The 12,136-nt window shown below is 44.3% G+C and overlaps 1 protein-coding gene across 1 annotated transcript in view; it reads right to left on the bottom strand.

The window, feature by feature from the left end:
- ARFGEF2 (ARF guanine nucleotide exchange factor 2) overlaps positions 1–12,136 on the bottom strand; it is a 557,551-nt gene that overhangs the window by 219,805 nt on the left and 325,610 nt on the right. Inside the window, exon 32 of the mRNA XM_069243445.1 lies at positions 11,319–11,457. Coding sequence (XP_069099546.1) covers positions 11,319–11,457 — 139 coding nt within the window. The remainder of the gene's footprint in view (positions 1–11,318; positions 11,458–12,136) is intronic.

A 12,136-nucleotide genomic window follows, 5' to 3' on the forward strand; every position in this document is an offset into this window, starting at 1 on the left:
GAACATGGTTGTTGTTCAGTAATAAAATTAATCCTCAAAAATACAACTTGCCTAATAATTCTGCACTCCCTGTACGCTTCAGTCCTGTGACTTTTTTTATCTGGAGGTAGTACATCTTTTTTCTGGGCAGATGCCTTTGAGAGGTGTGTATGTAAATCAGGTTGTCACAAGCCGTCTTGTACTTCTCTTTTTTCTGAGATGCAATCAACCTGGCTTTGATCACCTCCTTAAGGTTTTCCACTGTGCAACTTGATTAGGTGGAGGCTAAGGAACAGGGTTGGTGTATCTGTCTCCTCCAAAATCTGAATGTGGTCAGAGAGGGTCCCTTGATGCTGGGTCAACTAAGACTTCAGATCTCACAGCAGAGCCTGCATATGCCTAATTGTGTGCTTGACCATCAGGATGCAGGAGGCCATCAGTCCCAGAAGCCTCAGAGTTGACCTCACTGAAATCCAGATCAAAGTCTGAAAGATCAAGATCATAACCTGAAAGTCCTAGACTCACCTTTACGGGGAAAAAGCAAGCCAAATGAACCCTTTCTAGATTGGCTCAAATGAAGGGAAGCATCTGAGAAAGTCAGGTGTGACTTTGGCATGCTGATAGGGAACCCCAAAGATGACAGGAGCTTCGCCATAGTCTGGAGGTGGTTGATCACTGATCTGGGGAGAGCCTGCCTTCAACAACCATCATTTAGGTAGGGGAAGACTGAGATCCCTGACCTCAGAAGATGTGGTACTACAACTGCCATCACTTTCGACATTTTGTCTGATGTTATGGTCTTCTATCCCAGATGTCTGTGCTCTGCTAAGGGCATGCTAAAGGTGTTTAGTAAATGGGGCCGCAGTGGGTTGGAGGATGTTGAGGCGGTGGGAGCTGGAGCAGTAGACTAACAGGAATACTGTCCCTGACCATGGGATAGTGGTTGTCATGCTCTGACCATGAAAGTGCTGGGCACCTTTCTGGGGCTGAAGTGGTAGGCGATTTGGGGTACCTCTACCGAAACCACGAAAAGAACTATGGGGTTGATAGAGCTGGTGAGGCGGGCAGATAGGCCCAGGAATCATGCTACAGCCCTGCTCTTTTTATCTAGCTTGCTCGCAGCCTCAGTGACCTATTGATGTTGAGAAGGCTGGGGGACAGTGGCTGGAACATACGGTCAAGGACTCTTCACGAGAATCTCAGGACTCAAAAGCCTGGCTTCCACAAGAGTGGTGCTTGTCTTGTACAGGAGACTCTTGCTGAAGTTGAAATCCAGAGGGTCGGTTCTTAGATGGCACATGGGATGGTTGTGTTTTTAGTGCAGTCTGTGTCCTAAGTGCATACTTAACTGGGACTACTGAGGACTGTTCCTCCTAGCCATAAGAGGTCTCCAAAGAAAATTTCAGGACTTCGACCTAGTTCACCCGTTGGGACACCGAAGTGGCCCTTCCCTTCCAAGAGGGTTTCTTCTACAGGGGTGTGGAATTTATTAAAATATCTACTTGTCCAGGTGACAGGTTGCTTCTCAAATCTACTTGTCCTGTAAAAAGATCTACTTGTCCCTTTGGTGCCATGTAGTGTGGCGACAAATTATGGCAGCAATTAATAGCCTCTCTGATTATGCCAGGGCTACTACCATAGTAGGGCTTGAATACTTGGAGTTTCAATCCCTACTGTAGCAATTTCCTTATTTTGCCACCTTTCTGCAGATCTGCATACTGGGGCTGGAGGAAGCAGTAAGCAATAGTTCCAGGGCTGGAATGCCTTTGAGTCTGCAAACCTACTAACCTGAATGTTTTAAAGATTTTTACCAGCTTCTCTCTAATATTTTCCCATAATTAGAAAGGTTGGACATTTACTCCTGACAATGGCAGAATTAGAACTTCTTCCAGGGTTGGGCAGAAAGTGGCTGGAGGGAAAATGAACTTGCAAATGCTCAATAGATTTTCACATGAGCAAATCTACACATCGTATTTACCCACGCTAAAATACAGTTCACAAATATTTTATTGGGGTACGACATATACCATGGGTGCACTTTTGTGACTTTCTTTAAGAATTTGGCCACAAGTAGGTAGGTTCAGATTTGTGACCTGCAAATTGCGAGTCGCAAATCCGAATGTAGGATGGTGTCCTTGACACCATCTGTGATTCGCAAGGGCTTCGCAAATGCCCACATCATGAATAATCATGAGGTGGGTCGCAATTTGCGACCCCCTCACGAATGGTGGCCTGCTGGAGACAGCAGACCACCATGTCTGTGACTGCTTTTCAATTAAGCAGTTTTTTTTGTAATGCAGCCCGTTTTCCTTAAAGGAAAACGATATGCATAACAAAAACGAAATATGAAACGTTTTCGTTTCATTTTTTCAGGGCAGGCAGTGGTCCACAGGACCACTGCTTGCTCTGAAAAAATGTTTACAGTGACATTCACAATGGGAAAGGGGTCTCATGGGGATCCCTTCCCTTTTGCGAAAGTGTTAGCACCCATTTGAAATGGGTGCAAACTGCGATTGGTTTGCGCCCGCGTTCGCGGTCACAAAACAATCCTACATTGCACTGCGAGTTGCAATTAGGAAGGGAACACCCCTTACTAATTGCGAGTCGCAAACCCGTTTTGTGATTGGGTAACCAGGTTACTGAATCGCAAAACTGGGTTTGTGCATCGCAATGTGCTTTTTGCACGTCGCAAACAGCGAAAGTCGCTGTTTGCGACATGCAAAAAGCTACCTACATGTGGGTCTTGGTCCCTAATTAGGTCTGGTGTTAACAAAGACATTTTGTGTTTATTAAACTTCTATTTCTCTCTCTTTCGGCTGGCTTTACTGTGAGTGATCGCATTCTGCTCTTCCACAAGGAGCATATTGCCACACAAAGTAGTTTTGTTCAGTGTCAGGAACTACAGTGGCAATCAGTGACGTAACGAAACTGGAGGGTGCCCCTTTGCAAAGAACATGAAGGAGCCCCCTCTCCAGACTCACTCAGGGCAGGTGCTGTGCTGACGGGGCCCCCTGCAGGGCGGCTGCGGGGCCTTTGTTATGCCACTGGTGGCAACGTGTGCTTTAAGATTTCAAAAACTTTTTGGGGGGGTTTTGCCAATGTTTGTTACAATGTTGAAGGCCTGGTAGCTCCCACAACAATAAAGTGTTACAAAAGCCATGTCAAAACAAGACACGCATTGATGAAACTAAAAGACTTATAAAAATATGTCAGATCAGTTGGCTTTGTCAGTGTTTGTTTATTTTCATGCTTCCCATAATCGTGTTGAAAATGGTTACACTGATTTTCCATTAGAAATATTTTTGGGAAATACTAGCATGCATCAACACATTTTACTAAATGACACTTCATTTGCATATAATCAGAGAGCATTCTGGGAGCATTATACTTAGCCTCTTAGCCTAAACTTTTCAAACATGTGTGTACACGTTTTTTTTTTTTGTACTGGAACCAACGTCAGTAGTGAAGTGTGACCTTAAAACATTTATTTACAGCACGCACCCTAATAATGAAGGCTTTCAAATAATGAACCATAATGAAAATGTCACTTACCCAGTGTACATCTGTTCGTGGCATCAGTCGCTGAGATTCACATGGTATGCATGAGCTCGCCATCTGGTGTTGGGTCGGAGTGTTACAAGTTGTTTTTCTTCGAAGAAGTGTTTTCGAGTCACGGGACCGAGTGACTCCACCTTCTGTGCTCATTGCGCATGGGCGTCGACTCCATCTTCGATTGTTTTCCCCGCAGAGGGTGAGGTAGGAGTTGTACTATAGTAATAGTGCCCGCGCAATGAAAAATGTAAGTATGTACCTATTAAAGGATTAAGTAATATATACAAATGTACAAAATTGAAGGTAACTTCTGAACTGCTACAGGCTTCCGGGGAGGTGGGTGGGTCCATGTGAATCTCAGCGACTGATGCCACGAACAGATGTACACTGGGTAAGTGACATTTTCAGTTCGATGGCATCTGTCGCTGTAGATACACATGGTATGCATAGACTAGTAAGCAGTTAGTTCCCCATAAGCGGTGGTTTAGCCTGTAGGAGTAGAAGTTGTCTGAAATAGAGTTCTTAATACAGCTTGACCTACTGTAGCTTGTTGTGCGGATAGCACATCTATACAGTAGTGTTTGGTGAATGTGTGAGGCGTAGACCAAGTGGCTGCCTTACATATTTCCTGCATTGGGATGTTTCCTAAAAAGGCCATTGAAGCACCTTTTTTCCTTGTTGAATGTGCCCTGGGAGTAATGGGCAGTTGTCTTTTTGCTTTAAGGTAGCAGATTTGGATGCATTTAACTATCCATCTGGCTATACCTTGTTTTGATATTGGGTTACCTGCATGAGGTTTTTGGAATGCAATAAATAGCTGTTTAGTTTTTCTGATGTTCTTTGTTCTGTCAATGTAGTACATTAATGCTCTTTTGACATCTAATGTATGTAGTGCTCTTTCAGCCACAGAATCTGGCTGTGGGAAAAATACTGGTAGTTCTACCGTTTGATTTAGATGGAATGGTGAAATAACTTTTGGTAAAAATTTTGGATTAGGTCGTAGGACGACCTTATTTTTATGTATTTGTATAAAAGGCTCTTGTGTTGTGAACGCTTGAATTTCACTTACTCTTCTTAGAGATGTAATGGCGATGAGAAAGGCAACTTTCCAGGTTAGGAATTGTATTCCGCAAGAGTGCATGGGTTCGAAAGGTGGGCCCATGAGTCTTGTTAGAACCACGTTTAGGTTCCATGAAGGAACAGGTGGTGTTCTTGGTGGTATAATTCTTTTAAGCCCTTCTATAAATGCTTTGATAACTGGTATCCTATACAAGGAAGTTGAATAGGTAGTTTGCAGGTATGCAGATATTGCTGCAAGGTGTATTTTAATAGAAGAGAAGGCTAGCTTTGCTTTTTGTAAATGGAGCAAGTAATTTACTATATGTTTTGGAGTTGCATCTAGCGGTTGTATCTGATTATGATGGCAGTACCAAACAAATCTTTTCCACTTACTTGCGTAGCAGTGTCTAGTGGATGGCCTTCTGGCCTGCTTTATGACTTCCATACACTCTTGGCTAAGTTGCAAGTGTCCGAATTCTAGGATTTCAGGAGCCAGATTGCTAGATTCAGCGATGCTGGGTCCGGGTGTCTGATCTGTTGGTTGTGTTGCGTTAACAGATCTGGTTTGTTGGGCAGTTTGATGTGTGGTACTACAGACAGATCTAGCAGTGTTGTGTACCAGGGTTGTCTTGCCCAAGTTGGTGCTATTAAAATGAGTTTGAGTTTGTTTTGACTCAATTTGTTTACTAGGTAAGGAAGGAGAGGGAGAGGAGGAAAAGCGTAAGCAAATATTCCTGACCAGTTCATCCATAGGGCATTGCCTTGGGATTGCTTGTGTGGGTATCTGGACGCGAAGTTTTGGCATTTTGCGTTCTCTTTTGTTGCAAATAAGTCTATTTGTGGTGTTCCCCAGAGTGTGAAGTAGGTGTACAGAATCTGTGGGTGGATTTCCCATTCGTGGACTTGCTGGTGATCTCGAGAGAGATTGTCTGCCAGCTGATTCTGGATCCCCGGAATAAACTGTGCTATTAGACCAATCTGATGGTGGATTGCCCACTTCCATATTTTTTGAGCTAACAAGCTTAACTGCGTTGAATGTGTTCCTCCTTGTTTGTTTAGATAATACATCGTTGTCATGTTGTCTGTTTTGACAAGGATGTATTTGTGGGTTATGATTGGTTGGAAAGCTTTTAGTGCTTGAAAAACTGCTAATAATTCTAGATGATTTATATGCAGTTTTGTTTGATGTATGTTCCATTGTCCTCTTATGTTGTGTTGATTGAGATGTGCTCCCCACCCTGTCATGGAAGCATCTGTTGTTATTACGTACTCTGGCACTGGGTCTTGGAAAGGCCGCCCTATGTTTAAATTTATACTGTTCCACCATAGAAGCGAGAGGTAAGTTTGGCGGTCTAGCAACACCAGATCTAGAAGGTGACCCTGTGCTTGAGACCACTGTGAGGCTAGGCACTGTTGTAAGGGCCTCATGTGCAGTCTTGCGTTTGGGACAATGGCTATGCATGAGGACATCATGCCTAGGAGCTGTAGTATTGTTCTTGCTTGTATTGTTTGGTTTGGAGACATGTGTTGAATGACCCTGTTGAAATTGTGGATCCTTTGTGGAGTTGGCGTTGCTACTCCTTTTGTCGTGTCTATTATGGCTCCTAGATATTGCTGTACTTTGCTTGGCAGAATGTTTGATTTTGCAAAGTTGACGGTGAACCCTAGTTTGTAGAGGGTTTGTATGACTTGATTTGTGTGGTTTGAGCATTGTGTGAGCGAACTGGTTTTGATTAGCCAGTCGTCTAGATACGGGAACACATGTATTTGCTGCCTTCTGATGTGTGCAGCGACTACTGCTAGGCATTTTGTGAATACTCTTGGAGCGGTTGTTAAACCAAAAGGCAATACTTTGAATTGGTAATGTATTCCTTTGAATACAAACCTTAGATATTTCCTGTGTGATTGATGTATTGGTATATGGAAATATGCGTCCTTGAGGTCTAGGGTTGTCATGTAGTCGTGTTTTTTGAGCAATGGTAACACTTCTTGTAGTGTGACCATGTGAAAGTGGTCTGATTTGATGAATGTGTTTACTACTCTGAGGTCTAGAATTGGTCTCAGTGTTTCGTCCTTTTTTGGTATCAAGAAGTACAGTGAATAAACTCCTGTGTTTATTTGTGTGCTTGGTACTAATTCTATTGCATTTTTTTGCAGTAGTGCTTGAACTTCTATCTCTAGAAGCTGTGAATGGTATTTTGTTAAATTTTGTGATTTTGGTGGTATGTCTGGAGGGAATTGCAGGAATTCTATGCAATAACCATGCTGGATAATTGCTAGGACCCATGTGTCTGTAGTTATTTTGTCCCATGCTTCGTAATATTGACGTATCCTCCCCCCCACTGGTGTTGTGTGGGAGGGGTGTGTGACATGTGAGTCACTGCTTGTTGGTAGTGGTTTTGGGGCTTTGAAATCTTCCCCTATTCCTAGGGAATTGCCCCCCTCTATACTGGCCCCGAAAACCTCCCCTGTACTGTCCCTGGTAGGTGGGCGGTGCGGACTGTGAGGTGCTAGCTTGTGTGGCCTGACCCCGAAAACCTCCTCTAAAAGGTGTTTTGCGGAAGGTGTTATAAGATCCTCTGCTCTGCGGGGAGTAGAGTGCGCCCATGGCCTTGGCAGTGTCAGTGTCCTTCTTGAGCTTTTCTATAGCTGTGTCGACCTCCGGACCGAACAGAAGTTTCTCGTTTACTGGCATGTTAAGCACTGCCTGTTGAATTTCTGGCTTGAATCCAGACGTTCTGAGCCATGCGTGCCTACGGATGGTAACCGACGTATTAATGGTTCTTGCGGCCGTGTCTGCTGCATCCATGGAGGAGCGTATTTGATTGTTGGAAATGTTTTGACCCTCCTCAACAACCTGTTTTGCTCTTTTTTGCAGATCTTTTGGGAGATGTTCAATGAGATGCTGCATCTCATCCCAGTGGGCTCTGTCGTATCGCGCTAGCAGTGCTTGTGAATTTGCGATGCGCCACTGGTTTGCTGCTTGGACAGCAACCCTCTTCCCGGCTGCATCGAACTTCCTACTTTCTTTATCTGGGGGAGGTGCATCCCCAGAAGTGTGTGAGTTTGCCCGTTTTCTGGCAGCCCCTACCACCACAGAGTCTGGTGGCAGCTGAGAGGTGATGAAGACAGGGTCCGTAGGAGGCGCCTTATACTTTTTGTCCACCCTAGGCGTCACTGCCCTACTTTTAACTGGCTCCTTGAAAATGTCCTTTGCATGGCGTAGCATGCCTGGGAGCATCGGCAGGCTTTGGTAGGAGCTGTGGGTTGAGGAGAGGGTGTTAAATAAAAAATCATCCTCTACTTGTTCCGAGTGTAGTTCCACATTATGGAATAGAGCTGCTCTAGCCACCACTTGCGAGTAGGCTGTGCTGTCTTCCGGTGGTGATGGCCTAGTTGGGTATGTGTCTGGGCTGTTATCAGACACTGGTGCGTCGTACAAGTCCCACGCATCCTGATCTTGGTCGTCGTGGCTCATGGCGGTGTGAGCTGGCGAATGTGACGGGGTGTAAGTTGGCGAAGCCGGAGTTACAGGTGGAGGCGAGGGAGGAGGTGTTACCTTTTGTGTTGTTTGTTGCTGAGGAGTAAACTGAAGCGTTCTCTTTCGTTTGACAGGTGGGAGGGTACTGATCTTCCCAGTCCCCTGCTGAATAAAGATACGCTTTTGCGTGTGATCCACGTCAGTGGATTGCAGTTCTTGTTCAAATCTATGTTTCTTCATTTGAGAAGACATAGAATGCTCTTCGGTATAGGAGCCAGAAACAGGGTCTGATGTCGCTTTTTTCGGCTCCGAAAGCCCTGTCGATTGTATTTTCGGCTCCGAGGTAACCTTCCTCTTTTTCTGTGCCGAAAATTCTTGGCCTCTATGGTCTTCGGCGCCACTGTCTCGGCGTCGATCGGTGTCGACACCGAACTCTCGGTGTCGATGCTTCTGTTTAGCACTCTCTCGGTCCCGAGGAGGCTGCGTGCCGGTGTCTCGACCGAAGTCGGACGATCTCGACACTGAATGGGCCTTTTTCGGTGCCGATTGTTGGTCACCGAGAATTTGGGTGGAGCCATGGCCGGTTGGCAGTGGCGTCCCCTGGGCCTTCTTTCCTTTTTTAAGGTTTGATCTCGACGTCTTACTCACGGTTCTTGTAGAGTGTAGCTCGTCGGAGTCTGAATCCTGGATGGAAAAGGATTCCTCCTGTTCCTCTTCTGTCTCGAACTGTGGACGCTCTTTTGGCGTGGACGCCATCTGGAGTCTTCTCGCTCGACGGTCGCGCAGAGTTTTTCGGGACCGGAACGCCCGACAGGCCTCACAGGATTCTTCGCTGTGCTCGGGTGACAGGCACAGATTACAGACCGAGTGTAGGTCCGTATAAGGATATTTGTTGTGGCATTCGGGGCAGAATCGAAACGGGGTCCGATCCATCGGCGTTGTCCTCCACGCGGTCGGGCCGACTAGGCCCCGACGGGGTGCCGAAATCTACCCCGAAGGGCACCGAGGCGCTTCGATGTTGAACGCGTCGTCGTATGTGTCTATCTCTAACCGGATCGCAACGATACCGTCGAAAATCTTCCGTCTTCAGCTAACTTTCCGTTCCGAAACTCGGAGCGACAGGAACACGTCCGAACCCGATGGCGGAAAGAAAACAATCGAAGATGGAGTCGACGCCCATGCGCAATGAGCACAGAAGGTGGAGTCACTCGGTCCCGTGACTCGAAAACACTTCTTCGAAGAAAAACAACTTGTAACACTCCGACCCAACACCAGATGGCGAGCTCATGCATACCATGTGTATCTACAGCGACAGATGCCATCGAACATACAAGTTCGAACAGCATTATCTTTTGGAAACACATTACCTCAACTGCAGAGAGTTTAACTCTCTGTAAACAGGCAGCCAAAGGGTTTGTGCTGCAGGGGGTTGGGCCTACTTGTCCCAAGGACAAAGTAAACATAAAAACTTGTTGCCCTTGACCCCAAACAAGATGCGTCGGGCGATAGGAATTCCACATCCCTGTTCTATGTCCTCGGGTCTGAAGACAGGTGGCTACCCTGTAGGGTCCTTGCAATACATCCTGTAGTGCACCCACTGATGCTCTCGTCAGCATTTGAGAGCGTCTTTGTTTTAGAAGTCCTGGCCGGCCGAACAAATCATTTTTTTGTAGTCTCTTGGCAAGCACAAGATGGAAACCCAGAGATGGGTCGAACAGGCAAATTTGCTATTACATTTGGGACTGAAGTCTTCTAAAGTCATTCTTATTTGACCAGACATAGACAAGACATCCTTCCCTGTGGTCAGTTGAATTTCAGTCATTATCAGTACTGATCGTTCTTCTAGTGCTGTAGAAGGCGATTCATGTTCCTCAAGTCTAACGATTGTTGATTGCAACTCGACTGTCCCAGAGCTCCAAAAACATATCTTAACCCGAAGCCGGAACAAAACAATCTGAGGTCGAATCTTTGCCCTAGTAATTGTAGGTTTCACAAAGTGATCACAAGTTACCTAAAAACTATATTTCGAAGAAAAACAACTTGCAATATCTGCACCAAACAGTAGATGGCAAGAGTGTGCACAACACGTGATCTAATGTTACACATGCCACAAACATAGCATATTACAATCTGCATGTTTAGTTTATTCCTTATTTTATTTCATGAGAAATTGTAAAAGCAGGGGTGTTCAGCCTCTAAGCATCAGTTTCCGAAGTCAATTAATATGTACTTTTGTAATTAATGTCTGAATCTGTTTATTAGAACATATGAATGTTGGGAGGTCTATTGAAGACAATGGAGTGCTCTGGGCTTCTAATGGCTGGTAAAAGCCCAGAGTTCCAACATTCCAATGTTTTTTACACAGCAAAAGCTGTGGACAAAGGCCTTACGAGCCTGAGGGGATTTCAATCCACTCGTGCTCCCTGAGGCCTATGTTTTATTTATTAGAATATTCTGCCTTCTAGTGATGGAATGTTCTAATAGCTTTATGTAGCTAGGCTAAACCAGCCATTAAAGTCCCACTCCTTTGTTAGAGACCTTCAGCTCGGGCCTTTAATGCTGGAGCGGGCCTTTAAGTGGGCAGTATAGTCCACTACGGCAGGCTATAAGGCTATATTAGTACACTTATTCCAAATAATACAAATTAGACCACATTTAAGTCACATGCACGGCACAAATAGCATGTATACAGATACATACTATACTATATCACAGAGCGTGATATAGTATTTATTATCACTGTGGCGTGTGGGGGGTCAGGACAGGATTCATGAGTGGTCATGGCATTTTTTTCATGTGTACTTGTTTGAAAAGGTATTTAACCAAAACTTGGATCCAAAGAGTAAAATGCTAGCAGTGTGCAAAAATCACAATGACGAGGCCTCAGGACTACTGGGATATGTGTGTACCCTTGCAAAAGCATCGCAATATGAAACCAAAGGTGAACTAACAGTCTCTAATAACTATTTCTCTCTAGAGTTATAATAAACTGGAATGTGACATTGGCACTGTTGTTATAAAGGCACAAGCCTTTATTAGTGCAGATTCTTTAACTACTGTGTTCTTGGGCCACATTTATTTTTGCTGGCAGAATGTTTATGTGTATGTATTTATTTACAGACTTATAACAACAACAGTGCCAAATATTATACACTCAGTAACCTATCAATACGGAAAGATAAATTGTACAATGTTAATTTAAATGCACATTTGACAACAACATACATACAATTGTAAATTAACTTACGCATTGGGGATGGTAGTTTTGAAGATTTCTAACATGCAAGTACAAGTCTGATCCCAGACTTCAGAGCTGAATTTCTCTCCATTTAATATAACCAGGTTATCTAAGCAGTTGGTCCCCGATCGAGCCAGTTGTTCATTATCTACAAGAGAAAACCTGAATTTAAAAATGATCTTCTTTACAGAATAAGAGCTTGCTAGATTAGTTCAAAAAACAGAAAATGTATTCTAAGTATTAAGAACCTCAAAAAGTAGATCAGCTGTTTACAGATTGAGATAACAAAAAACCCTGCCTTCAACAAGTAGTCTTTTTCCTTATTCATAGAGTAGTTTCCTAATGTTACAAGTAGCTGTAAATTTACAAGATGACAATCTAAGACACATTATACCCTAGAACAATCGAACAAAAATCACCAATCAGATCGTAGAAAACTACTTGGGCAATATCTTCCATTACATTCATGTCCTAAGGGCTGCCAAATTTAACTAGTGAGTGAAAATCTCAGGTATTGATCTCTTCTAGGATGTTGTGGGGGATGTGGTACAGTAGTATAATGAACAGGCTAATGGGTTAATTTAAACTTTGGCAGATGTTCTCTAAACCTGCTGAGGTGGAGGAGGACAACGTCCACCACCTACAAAATTCAGAGTTCTCTACCGCCAACCTGACAAATTTTACATAACATAACATATTGACTCACTCATCATAACAATGATAAAAGTGCAACCATGAGGGGGCCAAAGTGTTAAGTTGAGCCACTCAGCAGTGTTGTTTTTTCTGAAAACAAGAGGGAGGTTTGGCCTGAGGTTCTCCCAAGGTGC

This window comes from Pleurodeles waltl, chromosome 7 (genome assembly GCF_031143425.1).
Source record: "Pleurodeles waltl isolate 20211129_DDA chromosome 7, aPleWal1.hap1.20221129, whole genome shotgun sequence".
Taxonomy (NCBI): Eukaryota; Metazoa; Chordata; class Amphibia; order Caudata; family Salamandridae; genus Pleurodeles; species Pleurodeles waltl.